This window comes from Medicago sativa, chromosome 7 (assembly GCF_051527215.1).
Source record: "Medicago sativa cultivar Bolivia chromosome 7, Bolivia_mono, whole genome shotgun sequence".
NCBI lineage: Eukaryota > Viridiplantae > Streptophyta > Magnoliopsida > Fabales > Fabaceae > Medicago > Medicago sativa.
Genome location: NC_140755.1, coordinates 95,253,977 through 95,269,744, shown reverse-complemented (window position 1 = coordinate 95,269,744; position 15,768 = coordinate 95,253,977). Strand labels below are relative to the sequence as shown.

General features: G+C 35.4%; 1 protein-coding gene across 4 annotated transcripts; it reads left to right on the top strand.

Moving 5' to 3' along the window:
- The first annotated feature begins 3,155 nt into the window (after nt 1-3,155).
- UPL7 (ubiquitin-protein ligase 7) lies at nt 3,156-14,630 on the top strand. 4 transcript variants are annotated; one of them, XM_085725622.1, is made up of 15 exons: nt 3,156-3,315; nt 3,416-3,538; nt 4,170-4,410; nt 4,633-5,222; nt 6,025-6,963; nt 7,058-7,392; nt 8,181-8,459; nt 8,562-8,814; nt 9,584-9,754; nt 9,851-9,943; nt 10,211-10,318; nt 11,749-11,865; nt 12,868-12,957; nt 13,339-13,432; nt 14,080-14,630. In XM_085725622.1, the coding sequence occupies exons 1-14, from the start codon at nt 3,292-3,294 to the stop codon at nt 13,420-13,422; spliced, it is 3,447 nt and encodes a 1,148-aa protein (XP_085581748.1). In that variant the 5' UTR covers nt 3,156-3,291; the 3' UTR covers nt 13,423-13,432; nt 14,080-14,630. The 4 variants fall into 4 exon arrangements, with proteins under 4 accessions (XP_085581748.1, XP_085581746.1, XP_085581747.1 ...); XM_085725620.1 differs by having other exon boundaries at nt 14,075-14,630; XM_085725621.1 differs by having other exon boundaries at nt 13,339-13,435.
- The last annotated feature ends 1,138 nt before the right edge of the window (nt 14,631-15,768 follow it).

Genomic DNA, 15,768 nt, shown 5'->3' with positions numbered 1-15,768 from the left:
ATGAACTCGGCTATAGCCCGGAGTCCACAATGTTCATCGCCAATAACATCCACCACTTTATCAATAAATGGAAGCATGAAGCGTGGCATATAATCAATAGGCCTCATAACCGGGATAACCTTAGGCTTTGGATACCGAGAAGGTGGTGGAAGTGGGGAAATTGGTGCTTTACCAAGACGAACACATTTTTTCCTTTTATATGATGATGTTGTTGGTGATGGTGACGGTTGACTATCCGGATTTTGGGAATCAACAACCTCCCAAGAAGAAGGGATCCGACTAGTCGATGTAATTCTTCCTTTAGACCTCGCAATGTCCACTTTTTTCTTGGCTCCCTTGGTTGTTGCTTTTTGTGGTGGTGGAGACATCATGGTGGTTTCAGGAAATGCCAATTGCCGCAAAGCCTCTTTGACTTCAAGCTTCATTTGGAAAGGGAGTTTCTTGAGACGTTCTACAATACCCTTCAACTCATCATCGACCGAAAAACCAAGTTCATTACTTTCTTCTCCCATGCGTGACCTTTGCCAATGGTGGTGTATCTCATCCAATAAAATCGGCTTTTCTTCAAGGAGTTTAGTTACAATTTCGCATGCACATGGTAGGTCGTAAGATGTCCTTTGAACACAACCACAAATTTCCTTGTTCATGCACAATGTTTCCCTACAACGTGACTCTTCCATAACAATGTTGTCCAAAGCATATCTAGACACATGACCACCTAAGCCGGAGTACAAAGTGACATCTTTGAATCTATGTTCCAACACGGTAACGCTCTGACCAAAGGCTGTTTGTATCGCAGTGTGTTGAAGCAACAACATGTTATGTATTTTCTCCCAACAAGTACCCAAATCACCCACATTATTGTCCAAATATTTCTTCACCAAAGCATGAGCCGATTCTACCCTATTGGTGGATCTACAACCAAGATGCAACACACGGTCTGTCCATACCCTCACTATTTTCTCCTTCACTTCATTCAAGGTGGTCATGGCATAATTTAGGAAAAGTGGGAAATCACTACAAGCATCTTGGAACTCCACTAATGCATTTGCATATAACTCTTGAGTGGACTATTCAACCATATCTTTCCATGCCCTCATGATCTTCTTGACAACATCGCGATTACTCACCTCTTTCCCATCCTTTTTTCCCAAAGGATATTTACAATCTAAGACGCACCTTTGTTTAACATTTGCTTGCACATGAAAGTAACAATTCATAGCATCACTTTTCGGGAAAACAATTCCAACCGCTTTCATCAAAGACCCATCCCTGTCAGTAACAATCACCTTAGGCATATTCATCTTTGAAGTAAGAAGTTTACGCAACATTTTTAAAACCCAAACAAAGTTTTCCTCTTTCTCATGCATCAAGAATCCAAACCCAACCGAATATGTCAAATCGGTCGAAGTTACCCCAACTACCTCAAACATTGGCATCTTATACAAGTTGGTTTTGTAGGTGGAGTCCATAACCAAAACCGTTGGAAAATTGTTAAACAACTTAACGGATGTTGGATGAGCCCAAAAGATATCTTCAATTGTATTACTTTCACCATGTGTTCTTGAGTAATAAGTATAGTTGTGCTCCTCCAACTTCGAGATTAGATATTGCAACGACTTCTTGTCACCTCTATTTGCCTTCCATATTTTTTGACGTTCATTGTACACTTGCTTCACATTTGTCATGCAATGTGGTCTTTTGTTCTTCAAGTGTATCAAAATATTTCTTGGAAGCATCTTGCTCTTGGTCAAGTCATGTACAATCTTCTTGTCATGCTCCTTTAATCTACCGGCAAGAATGTGTCCTTCTAAAGCCGACTCCATCGCATGGTTGTGAACTCCATTAAGAAGGTTCAATCCCCATTCCTTTGTTTGCGTACTTTGATATCCACTAATCATGAACAAGCACCCGCATTTTCTTGAGCCCGTTGTCGCATGCTTCGGTTTTTTTTAGGCACTTTGTGAGCTCCACTCCTTTCACACACTAGGCGCAATATTGGATGGATCAAGCTTGATCTTTGTGTAACAATTGTAAATCCCGCCTTATTTGCTTGACAACGTACCCACCATTCTTCTCTATCTTGAAACTTAATGTCGTCAGTAAAAAACCTAGCCGTGTCAACTTCGTGGGCTTGAAGTGGGACGACACCGGGGCTAACATATTTAGAAGCTTCAACATGGACGGAAGCTCCATCAATGTTTGGTTTGACTTCAACCTTAGGCGGTTTGACATCTCCGGAAATTTGGACAAAATTACGTTTTGTCTCTCCCGAAACATCTTCCGCGTTCTCGGTCATTACTATAATTAAACAACACAAAAATATAAATTAACAACTTACTAATGCATATACATTAATGCCATAATGAACTAAAACAAAAAAAACAAAAAAAAAAACAAAGAAAAAAAAGTTTGGAAAAAATGGCAGTAGCTGCCATTTTTTCGCACCAAATTTTTTTCCCAAGAGTTACTCGGTAGTTAACTATCGAGGTTTTCCTCGGCAGTAAGGTACCGAGGTTTTCCTCGGCAGTATACTACCGAGATTCCCCATGACAGTCTTACGTAACTGACGTTGTAAAACCATGACATATCCAAAAAATAAACCGAATAAAATGCACAATACCTGTTTTTTTACGTCAAAAGTGTGTTGATACATCCTATGCTTGATGCTTGAATCATTTTGGAGCAAGATTTGATGAATTTTTTTTTAGGATTTTGGGTTGGATTGGAGTTTATGGAAGGTGATGAGAAAATAGTGTGTAGGGGGAGCAGGTGACTGTTTCATCTGATGAAACAGTTTTGCTCGGCAGTTAACTGCAGCAGGATTTTGAATTCCTCGACAGTTAACTGCCGAGGGGGTAAAAAGGTATTTTACATGTGTGTCCCAGCCTTCTCTAATATGTGAACAGCAATTTTCGCGTTCGTTTCATGGTTTAGTTAGAGCTTAATGGTTAACTAGGTAAAGGTTGGTGTAACTTTATTTTTCTTACACATGGATGAATGTCAGAAGTCATTCTTCGAACAAGTTTTGCAGCAATAGCAATAATAATTTTAGTTTTATTATAATTAAAAAGAAAAATTGACATGTCATTGTCAACCATGAAAGAAAAAACATAAAACGAACTTTTCCTTCCTTGTTCTTTCTTTCTTTCTTCAAAATAAATCAAACTTATTAGTAGTTGCGATAAAGAGAGTAGAAGAGAATTTTGGGTGAGGAAAAAAGTAAATCGCGAGAAGATTAGAAAAAGTTGGATTAATTTAACACAGCGAAGTTAAGTTAATGTATTTCCCATGGATGCACATCGTAAACACCAGGTACTCTCTTCTTTCTTACCTATCAAATTATCAATTTCATAATAGATTAGTACTATTAGTTATGATAATTGAAATTGTTGTTGTTGTTGACTTGATTCAGGTATCGTTGAGAGGAGCGAGTGCGAAGGAGATAACTCGAGATGATCTTCTTCAGAAGGTCTCAAGAGAAAGAGAGCTTCGCAATTATGCTAAACGTGCTGCTTCTGCTGCTCTCTTCATTCAGGTTTTAAGATTCAACTTTCTATCTCCTTATTTACATGCTAAGTAAGAAGCATATATATATATATAGATTAGATAAGAAATGAAACATAGATGCAAATTGAAAATGCCGATATTGTTAGGCTAAACACCTTCACCTTCAAACCTGATTCTGTATGTGTGAGTTTCAGTGGTGATTGTCATTTCAGTATTGTGAAGTTATTTTTAAAAATGTGGTTACATAGTAGACTTATTTGGTAGTATGATAAGTTCTCATGTGATGTCGGTGGAAATTAATTCCATCGGCAATGCATCATATTAAACTAAATTGATTAATATAAAAATACAAATCCTAACGTTTAAGCAAAAATAAATACTATAAAAGTTAGAATAAGTCCTTGAGACACAATGAAATATTATTATTTATTTATTTATTTTTATTTAGAGTTAGTTTGGATAAACTTTTCAACTTGAATTTATAGGAAAAAGAAAGTTGAAATGATCTTGTACTGACTATGAGTCTTCTAAATAATAGCTTATTGCATAAGTATATAAACAACTTGTTTGTGTGTTTCTTTTTATCTTGTATTGGCATTCATTTTCAACGCATTTTGTATCAAAATGAAGAAATGACAACTTTTTCTTAATGTTGAAAGAGAGTATGGAGGCGCTTCAAGGTTACAAAGATGGTTGCTCTGCAGCTTCAGCAGGAGTGGGAGACATCGGTGAACAGTTATACCGGGGTGATGACGGCAAATTGGATTTCAAATAATTTGTTGAGGCCATTTCTGTTCTTTGTCACCCATTTCTCAAATCACTATCAGAAGGTCCATAGCAAGAAAATAGACTCTATGAAGATTTGCTTTACAATCTTGTTGGAGAGCCTGAACTCTTCTGGTATATTCCCTTATTTTGATATTCTTTTATTGGACTTCAAGTTAGTGTTCCAATCATCTTACTCATTTTAATGTGATGGCTTACATGAAGTTATGAATGTCAAAATACTTTTTATTTCTTTGTTTTTCATAGCTTTTACAATTTTATGGACCTATTTTCCTTTTTCTTGTTGACATACATACTTAATATATTTTTAACGGATCTGTTCTTTTCTTTGTTTAGATTCAGAGCGGAACTTTTGCTTTTTGGCAATTGGTACAACCGAATATAGAAGAATTTGGAGTTACCAGGCACAGCGACTTTCTTCTCTTGGTTTTTCGATTCTTTCAGAGTATAGTGAATGCAATTCAGGGGCTCAAGATATTACTGTTGTTACATCTCTAGCAATGCGTATTCTTGTAATGTTAACTGATCTAAAAGGATGGAAAGGCATTACAGATGACAACCGCTTAGATGCAGATTTAGCCGTGAAAGGTTTAGTTGAGTTCACAGGGAGTAATAAAAGTGGTAGTTATGTTTCTGTTGCCAAATATATTACTGCATTGGATAAGTATTCTTCCAAAACGAAAGCTATCACCCAGGCAGATGAGAAATTTTTTATTACTGCAAGTGCAATAACTTTAGCTGTGCGGCCATTTTATCTGACAAACTTAGATGGGGAAAGACCTGACATGCTGAATGTCAATCATGCTGCTAAGCAATATGTTGTATATCTAATGACTATTCCTTGGTTTGTGCAACATGTCCCACATGTTCTTCTACCTGCTTTAAAGCACAAATCTATTTTGTTCACATGTTTTCAGGCACTACTGGTAAGCATATTTAAAGCAGAACAATTTCACTTGCAAAATTATTGACCGTGTCTTTAGTTGTAATGAGGACTTGTTCTCTTTTATTGTTTTTATTCGCTATGAAATTTTTAAATCTTATATTTTGATGTCACTTATGGATCATGCATATGTAACCCATGTGTTTGTGTATAATTAAATGGAAGCAGTTCCATCTTTTGACTTGCTGAGTTGATTATTCATGACTGTGCATGCACATTTTACTTCTATATTCTTATGTAATTTGTTTGTTATTGTGGTTTTAAGCTTGCTAGATGATGGGCCTTTGTTTTTTAATAACTATGTTTTGTATTTGTTAGTATCTGTCTTTTACTGGTATGATATTGCAAATGGTTCTAATATTTTTTTAATTTGCTGTCTGATTATATTTTCTGTATTTATACGTAGGAATACTCTCTCTCTCTCTCTCTCTCTCTCTCTCTCTCTCTCTCTCTCTCTCTCTCTCTCTCACACACACACACACACACAGACGCACACACACACACACACACACTACTTAAACTGAAAAAACTCGATGTTTTTTAATTTGAATATGTAACGGTTCTTTACTTATTTTCTTCTCTATCCGTAAAAGATATAAAACAATGGCTCAAAGGTGAATTTCATTCTTACTTTTTTGGTAAAGGGAAGCCTCTCTCTGAAGTATTAAGATGCTGCCATCATATCCATCTAGAGTTAATGAGATCATAGATTTGTATAACTTCATAGATTATGCTTTATGATTCAAACATATCAGAACTGATCAAACTCTGACAGGTGATGACAGATTTTGAAAGAGGATGTTTTAACGGAGATGTCGGATTTGGTTAAGTCAGAAATTCTTGTCTCTTTCAAGGCTATTCCACCAGTTGGTTGGTCTCTCGCGAACTTTATATGTCTAGCAACAGGGAATGAAAATAACTCTGTAGACTCTGGATCCTTCAGTCAAGGTTTAGACGGTGCATTGTATGTCCATGTTATTGTCACTCTAGCAGAAAGCCTACTGGCTTGTCTTGATAATATTGAATGGCTCAAAAAGAAGAACTCTCTCCAAACTGATACTGAAAGTTCAACCCATGAGTCGTTAATAATGTCATACATGGATCAATTTAGGCCTGTCTGTCAGCAATGGCATCTCACCAATCTTTTGTCATCAGTGAATAGAGATGCCACTAAAAAGGCCGATACTTCGATCTCAAACAGTCTGGAGTATTTGCAGAAGCTAGATCTGTGCGATGTTGCACTTTTCTATTCTAGCTTACTTAGAATATTTTCAGCCTTGAGTCCAGTACGTGGATCATTACCAGTTCTTAACATGCTATCATTTACTCCTGGATTTCTCGTGAGATTGTGGGGTGAACTTGAGGATTCATTTTTCTCTGGAGACAAACATATGTCGGATAATCACACAAGTGAAAATGGAAAACTTAAAGCTTTTGAGAAGATTCCAAAAATGGCAAGTAAAGATGGGGCCAGTAAGTGGGTCAGCGTACTTCATAAATTTACAGGTAAGTCACAAACTGCAACAGACCGCACAGATCCAATTGGCAGTCACTCTGCACCAAGCAGAGTCAATTTAGATCTTTCAGATGTATGGGACATAGAACCTATGAGGCATGGCCCACAAGGCATTCCAAAAAGTATGTTTGCTATGCTTCATCTTTTCTGTGCGGCCTATTCTCACCTGCTTTTGGTTCTTGATGACATAGAGTTTTACGAGAAACAGGTAGCAGCTTGGTTTCTTCTTTTCCTAGTCTTTTTATGAATTAGTTAACATTTTAAGAAACTTACTTTTCTAGAGAATTTGATAACATTGTTAGGTTCCATTCAAGTTAGAGCAGCAACGAAGAATTGCATCAATGCTCAATACCCTAGTATATAATGGCTTGTCCCATGTTAATGGTCATCATAATAGGCCCCTCATGGATTGTGCCGTCAGATGCTTACAATTAATGTATGAAAGGGATTGCAGACACCCATTTTGTCCTCCTGATTTGTGGCTTTCTCCTGCTAGAAAAAGCCGGCCACCAGTTGCAGTTGCTGCTAGAACTCATGAAATTTATTCGGCCAACCTGAGATCTGATGATTCATCATCTTCCCTGAGTCTAGGCTCTGTTATAACCATGACTCCCCATGTTTTCCCATTTGAAGAGAGGTAACTACTTGCTCTTTCCCTGTGGCCATTATGAGGCATCTTGCTTGTCATAAATTCTGTTTTATTCAGTTCTGCTTTCTGTACTTAATATCCTTTTGACATTTCCATTGTCCTCTCAACTGAACATTTAGAAGGATAAAACATAAGGAAAAAGAGCTAATGACCAGGGGTGAAGCCCGATTGAATTGTTTTCTTTAGTTTTCTCATGCTAGTAAGAGTTAGAAAAAGAACTTAATCTTAATTTTGTTTTTTGGTGGTGTTAATTTTCCTATTTGAGCAAAACTTTTTACGGGTTTCTTCACTGTGTAATATTTTGTCTGTTCTTTCTTCTATTGGTGGGTTAAATTGAGAATTGATAAAACTATGATCAACTTAGAAGATTACCGTTAATATGTCCTTTTCATTTTCCGAACTATCTTAATATGTGCATGGAGAATCACCTGGGGAATACTATTAATCATGTATCTTGTGAAATACCAGTGAATATTTCATATATTTGATTACAAGAGTAGTAGTTTCATTTATTTATCCATGATATGCTATATCTTGATCATTACGAAACCTTAAATGAAGCAAAGCAACAAGAGTAAACTTTGTGAGGGAGAAAGATTGTCAATGAGAGTATTCATTAATGTAATTGAGTTGGATTATTTTTTTCATTATGGGAGTTGAGGGGAAGGGATATTTGATTGCAATATGTCATCAAAATCACATTCATTTGTTTTCAATGTAACACATAATCGTCTCTGATTGAAAGTACTTAATCACTTGCTTTACTGCATAAATAGAGTTGAGATGTTTCGTGAATTCATCAAGATGGATAAAGCTTCACGCAAAATGGCTGGTGAAATTTCTGAACCTGGTTCACGAGCCATTGAGATTGTAGTACGTCGGGGTCATATTGTTGAAGATGGATTTCGACAATTAAATTCGCTTGGGTCAAAGCTGAAGTCTTCCATCCATGTATCATTTGTCAGTGAATGTGGCCTTACGGAGGCTGGTCTGGACTATGGTGGATTATCGAAAGAATTTTTGACTGACATATCAAAAGAAGCATTTTCCCCTGAGTAAGTTTGAGACGTCATTTTGTATTTTCTTGCTTTTATTTCATGGTTATTTCCTCTTCCAGTGGCGACTTTCTTAGCTGAAATTTTTTCCTTTTGCTCTAGATATGGCCTTTTTTCACAAACCTCAACTTCAGACAGCCTCCTAATTCCAAATGCATCCGCAAGATTTTTGGACAATGGTCTTCAGATGATTGAGTTCCTTGGAAGAGTAGTTGGTAAAGCTCTTTATGAAGGAATATTACTTGATTACTCTTTCTCGCATGTTTTTGTTCAAAAGCTATTGGGACGGTATAGCTTTCTTGATGAATTATCAACACTTGATCCAGAGCTATACAGGAGCCTTATGTATGTGAAGGTAAATCCTAAGAGACATATCCATGCCGTTGCTTCTCTTATAAATCCTTTGTCAAAATTAATCAGGACCATACATCCTTATTGTATCACCTTGCTTTATGCTAGGATTAATGTTTTTTAGGGTAAATAGTGTTTTACCCCCTGTAATATAGGTCATTTCCAGGTTTACCCCCTGTAAAATATTTTTTTGATTTACCCCCTGTAAAATATTTTTTTTCAGAATACCCCCCTAATAGGCCATACAAAAACGAATTATTATTTTTTTTTGACAAAAATTTTGGTTTTTGTATGGCCTATTAGGGGGTATTCTGGAAAAAAAAACTTTTACAGGGGGTAAATAAAAAATAATATTTTACAGGGGGGTAAAGCACCATTAACCCATGTTTTTCAAATTTTACATGGTTTGGTGCTGTTTCTCGACCTACAATGTTCGTCCTTCTATAGTTGAGCTTGGTCCATGTGCAATCCTTCTAAAGACAAATGTTTATGTACATGAATTTTCTAGAAGAGCCAATGTCTTGGTGGGTGGTAGCTGGATGTTAGACACAGTATTGTTCATGAAAACCTTAAAAAATTCAATAATTAACAAGATTCAATTTGTATTTGGTATGTTAGGTTTGATTTTAGGATTGGGATTTTTCTTTCCTCAAGTACTGGTCTTTATCTCATTTTTAATTTAATTTTCCCATGTTTGACTCGGGTGGTTACTTTGTATGTCTGTTCATGCAATTTAACATTTTACTGGAAGGTTCACATACTCATTCATGCAGAACTATGATGGTGATGTCAAGGAGCTCTCTCTTGATTTCACTGTTACTGAAGAATCATTTGGCAAAAGGCATGTGGTTGAGCTCAAGTCTGGTGGCAAAGATATTTCTGTGACAAATGAAAACAAGATGCAGTACATACATGCGATGGCAGACTACAAACTCAACCAACAGGTTTTAGCATCATTGACTGTAGTCTAATGCAATTGACTTCTGTACTGTATTAATTGTTGCATCATGGGTATATATGTAACAATGTTTAAATTGCAGATATTACTCTTTTCAAATGCATTTTATAGAGGGCTAACTGATCTTATCTCTCCGTCCTGGTTGAAATTATTCAATGCTAGCGAGTTTAATCAGGTATCTTCTTTCCTAAGTGTGTTTAAAAGGTTTTCTTTGTGAGTTGTTGAATATTTCCTCTTCTCTCTTGCACAAAGTGCAACAGAGCATTTCTGTAACAGAATTCTACATTTACTAACATTATGTGCTGTATAAGAGAAACATGTCTGAATCAAGAGGCAGTTGCTCACTCATTCACTACAATCAACTTGCGACAACTTATACTGAAAATTTTATCTGTTGAGTTCACTTTCTACAGCAAGATTTCTGAGATATTCAAGAATGCAGTTACTTTCAGGTGGCAATTACGATATTGACATTGATGATTTTAAAAGTAACACGCGATACACTGGAGGTTACAGTGAGGGGAGCCGGACAATCAAAATCTTTTGGGAGGTATTGGAACCTCAATACTGCACATACACACACGTAGCAATCCCAGTCCATTATCTATGCATAAAAAATTATTTAAACTGATGTAATATTGTGTGCACTGCCCTTGTTATGTGCAAACCCCTCAGTTGTGCATGGTTGGCATATGACTTGTATCTAGCACGATTTGATTATTTTCTTTTGAGTTATTGAGCCTCAATCAAAATCTTTTGGGACGTATTGAAACCTCAATACTAAACATACACACACATAGCAATCCTAGTCCATTATCTATGATAACAAATTAATTAAACTGATGTAATATTGTGTGTACTGCCCTTGTTATGTGCAAACCCCTCAGTTTTGCATGTTTGGCATATGACTTGTATCTAGCACGATTTGCAGATTTGATTTTTTCTTGTTGAGTTATTGAGCCTCAATCAAAATCTTTTGGGACGTATTGGAACCTCAATATTAAACATACACACACATAGCAATCCCAATCCATTATCTATGCATAACAAATTATTTAAACTGATGTAATATTGTTTACTTCCCTTTTTATATGCAAACTTGTCAGTTGTGTACATGTGTGACTCATATCTAGCACGATTTGCAGATTTGGTTTCTTTCTTGTTGAGTTTGCTTGTTAGGGAGAATTGTTGATTTGATGATTTTTTTCCCCCCTTTTTTGTTATTTTCAATTTATTTCCATATGGACTTGTACAATAATGAATTATTTTTTTATTTTGCTTGTGATTTGAAGTTTATGCTTATAAATATGTTTTTAAAATAGTAATTTGATAGAGTTAAAAAATATAAAAAAAATCATAAATGCAAATAAAGATTCAAGCTTGAGTTTAGTTAGGGTTGTTTAATTAATTGAGTCAAGCTTGAGTAACCTATATTTTTCATAAGCCAAACTTAAGATTTAAGTATTTGGCTCGGTTCACGTGCACCCCTGCTAACAATAAAATTAGGGAACCCTAGTGCATTACCTCCCCTCCCAGACGAGCTAGCCGTGGAAGGAACCGTGCGCAAGGCGCTTAAGGAGAGTGAAATTTGATATAGCTTGTTCTTCCAAAATTTAACACACAGATGATGGCTACACACTATGTCGTACATTCCTATCAAAATAGGCACTGGATAGAGTAAATGTTGTTTCTGTATATTTCCTGTTGTTTGAGATTGGTGGCTTACAAATAAGTTAATCATCTAATTAATGTATCAGGGATCTCCCATGTTTTCTCTCTTTCCCTCCCCAAGCAAGGGCTGTTGGTTTGGTGAATTGCAGTTTCTAACCCTCTATAAAGCATGCATATTTGCTGTAGAATGTGATTGACCGTTGTTTTCAACCTCACGAATTATATTGAAGAATTAACGCATGTCATATCCGCAGATACCAATTTTATGACATCAATATTCATTTTCTGCTTCATGTCAACTGTTTACAGGTGATTAAAGGCTTCGAACCAAAAGAGCGTTGTATGCTTCTTAAATTTGTCACCAGTTGTTCTCGTGGTCCATTACTTGGGTTCAAATACTTACAGCCACCATTTACCATCCACAAGGTATGATCTTGGTTTTCTATGTTTGATAGGCATTCAAGATCATTTATGCTAGCACCTCTATTATCCCATTTGCTTTGTTTATTGTAATGAAATAAGCCACGGTTTGCAATTTTTTGACTGAAGTGGTCTGTTTAGCATAACAACAGTGTTAATAAGCAGAGCATTCAAACTCTTCTAATAAGCTATCTTGAATAATTTGTTTCTCTATATGGGCATTTCTGTACTAAGCAGTTTTTTAGTAAATGTTTAGTGATTTAACTGCTTGCTATGAATTGTAAGAGTTATCCACCTACCCAATGGGCAATGAAAATTTTCAGTACTACAAAAATCCCATAATATTGTTCATTTTTTGGGGACCATGATACATCCATGTTTTCACATTCTATGCATGCAACCAAATATTTATACTTTATGGTGCTGGAAAGATAATTTTAAAAAGTCCATAGATGTTTTCTCTGAGACTAATAAATTATGCGATGGGAAATATAGGAAAGGAACACCTTGGTTCCCAGTAGAGTAATACCTAGTAAGATGAAATGTTGAATTCTGTTTTACATGGAAGAATCACCTTCAAAGAGGTCAAAAGTTTTGTTTTTATCTTTCAGAGAAGGGGTTCTTTGTGAATTTAATAGTCAAGTGGCTTAGATTTTCAGCATCACCAACACCAAATAGGGCTTCCTTAAGTACTATATTTTGCACTGTAAAATAAGAACTATATTTTACTTCTTGGATGGGGTATTCTTTTTCAAAAGTTATTTCGGCATTTTTTTAAGAATTTAGTAACTAGTAATCCATTAAAGGGAAGAAAATGTTAGACGTTCATGTGTGGCACTTTTAGCCAGCTTTAGATTTCTAGAATTTCTGCTTTTCTCTTACTTTCATTTTTCCTTTCCTTTAAAATATCATAGATCTCATAATGGAAATAAAATATTCCCCAAAAGTGAATACTAAAATATCTTGATTTCATTGTATATTATCACTTGGGTCTATTTGTTTACCTAGGTTGCATGCGATGTCCCTCTTTGGGCGACAATTGGAGGACAAGATGTAGAGCGGCTTCCATCAGCTTCAACTTGCTACAATACCCTTAAGGTACTACTAAAGAACTAATAGTAGAACACATACCATATACTTTACGAGACATTTAGCACGATAGATTCTACACATCTACGAAATAGGTATTTGGGATTTGGCAATGAGATATTGGAAAGCAAGGTTATACATCAGTTGGTATGAGTTAGATGTATGGAACACGGGGATCTTGAAGTTTATGATCTCATAATAAAAAATGTCATTTAGATAGGCTTGGAAAATATGTATGGACTTTTGGATGTCCACTTACCAAACACAGCCATTTGGTGATTTAAACTTTAAAGTCATTCAGACAAAAGTGTTGGTTCATTTAGACAATCCCTTGTTTGTCATACATTTGAATTGCTTACGCTTTTATTTTCCTCCTCTCAATCATTACAGCTTCCCACATACAAACGGCCAGGCACTTTGAGAGCAAAGCTTTTGTATGCTATCAGTTCAAATGCCGGATTTGAACTTTCTTGATTTGCTTCAGGTGGTCAGTATTCTTTCGTTGAATTATATAATAAAATCACACTAATTTCTGCTGCATCTACTTTGAAAATCATGCTCAGCTAGATTAGGACATGTTTGTATGCTTCTGTTCATCTGTTCTTGGTTTGGGATTGGTTGTATTTTTGCTGTGCTCATTATAGTGTTAAAGATGTGAATAAATTGTTATCTTATTTCAATCAATCAAAAAGCCAATGGAAGCGAGGAGTTAATATTGGCAATTCTGAAGGGAGTAAGGGACTACTATTTCATTTAGAAGCAACTGAATAAGAGGGGGGAGTGTTTTCAGAGTAAGGTCATAGAGATATATAATAATCTCTGACAGGAAATTCGAAACCCAAAGATCCGATTCTGGAATGAGTTGTCTCTTATTTGGCTTGTTTCTTAATTGTCCTCTAAAATGAAATGCTAGTCTCTTATTTGGACTATAAAACAGGACATGTCACATACACACAACAAAATCAAATGAGCATGTGAAGGGTTATTTTTACTCATCCATATATGATTGTATTTCATTCACACATTCGTCATACTCTTACCTGATATGTCTTTATGTGTCTGACATATGATTTGCATATATTTCATGCTGCTGTTGGTCTAACAAATCACATGTAATCTTTTGCAGTTCAGTTCTAATTCAAGGAGTTTGAGAATAGTCTATTTGTCCGCGCCACTTTTATGTGTCTGTTTTCGGGCATGTACATTTGGTAGTGGGACAGGCCATCATATCCCAAAGAGGCTACTAGGTAGTACATATTACCGCAAGTTTAGACCAGGGACTGTTTCTGCAAACTCTTAGATGCTATTTAAGTTTTCGTTAAAGAAAATGGCATCCTGGTTTAGTTTGGAAAGAAATTGGTTGCTTCCAGAGCCAAACAGAGTAACTGCTAGGTGCAAACAGCCAGTTGGTGCGATGGTTGTTACTCCAAAAATTTCCATTATCCCAGTGCATGGAGATTCTTTTGTATTTGTTGATTTTGGAAACTATTTATTTTAAGCTGGTGTGTAAATGCAAATGATGATCATTGTGCCGTTAAAATAAATGGTTTCTTTGTTTTCAAAACTAGAACTAGAATGGCACATGTAAGTTGGGATCAGCTGAAAGCATTCATATACTCTATTATTTTTTTCTTATACACATCTTTTAGTTTTTATTTGAAATGTAGTATCTTTTTTGTCTTTGTTGTTTTGTTTTTAATCACTTTAATATTTGTTGATAGTGGTTTTAGTCCATGCAATGTTTGGATACTATAAGAGCTATTTTTTTGTTGATATTTATAAGGCTTAATTGCACTTTTAATCCGAGTTTTACAATTGTGATTTTGGCCCCCCAAGTTTAAAATGTGCAATTTTGACCCCTCAAGTTTACCCTTGAGAACCGCAGCCACCGCTAGTTTGCTAGTGATAGGTGTTGTTTGGTCGGTGTAATAGACACCGTTTTTGTTAATTATCTTCACCTACCTTCCCTCCTTGAACCTTTTTTTTGTCGAGAAATGATATTTTGACAACCAATTTTTGACAACTTTTGGACAACTTTCTCTCTCATACTCACATGATGTTGTTATCCTCTCTCTTCCTTTTTATCTCTCCATTGTTTTTGACCAATAAGAAGTGAGAAAAACAAGGTTGTCAACAAAGTTGTCATCAAATGGATGTCAAAATATCATTACTCTTTTTTGTCATGGGGAACTTGCTTTTGTTGGCTGTTGTGTTTGTCATCAGTTGTATCATTAACTGTAATATCCTTTTTGGTATTATTTACAACACTAGAAACGTTTTAACATTTTCTCTAACACTCGTTCATGAAATTAATATGGGTCTTACATCTTGAAAACGAATCCCACGTAAAATGATATGACTCATAAATTCTATTAAATAAATGTGTGAGAAATAATTCTTTTTATTTAATTAAAGAATTTTTTGTACGTCCTCATGAGCTTAGCTTAATTGGCAAGGACAATGCATAAAAGTTTAGAGTTCACATCCTGGACACCAAAAAAAAAAAAATTGTACAAGATAACTTATACATTTGGTAAAAAAAAAAAATTATATGAACATATTTAATTTTGAATGAGTATTATTAAAGGGAATCAAATCTCGACAAAAAAGGGAAACAAATAATATATTCCAGTTTATTTGTAAGGGACAATAATTTAATGCATATTGACGATTTAAAGTAGAAAATAATTATTGACAATTTTCTTTTCTGACAAAATAATTATTGCCAATTGTCAACAATACACTTAATAATTTACTATATTATTGCACACACTATCCCTTTGCAGAAACCAATTGAAAATATTATTGACAAAACCAATT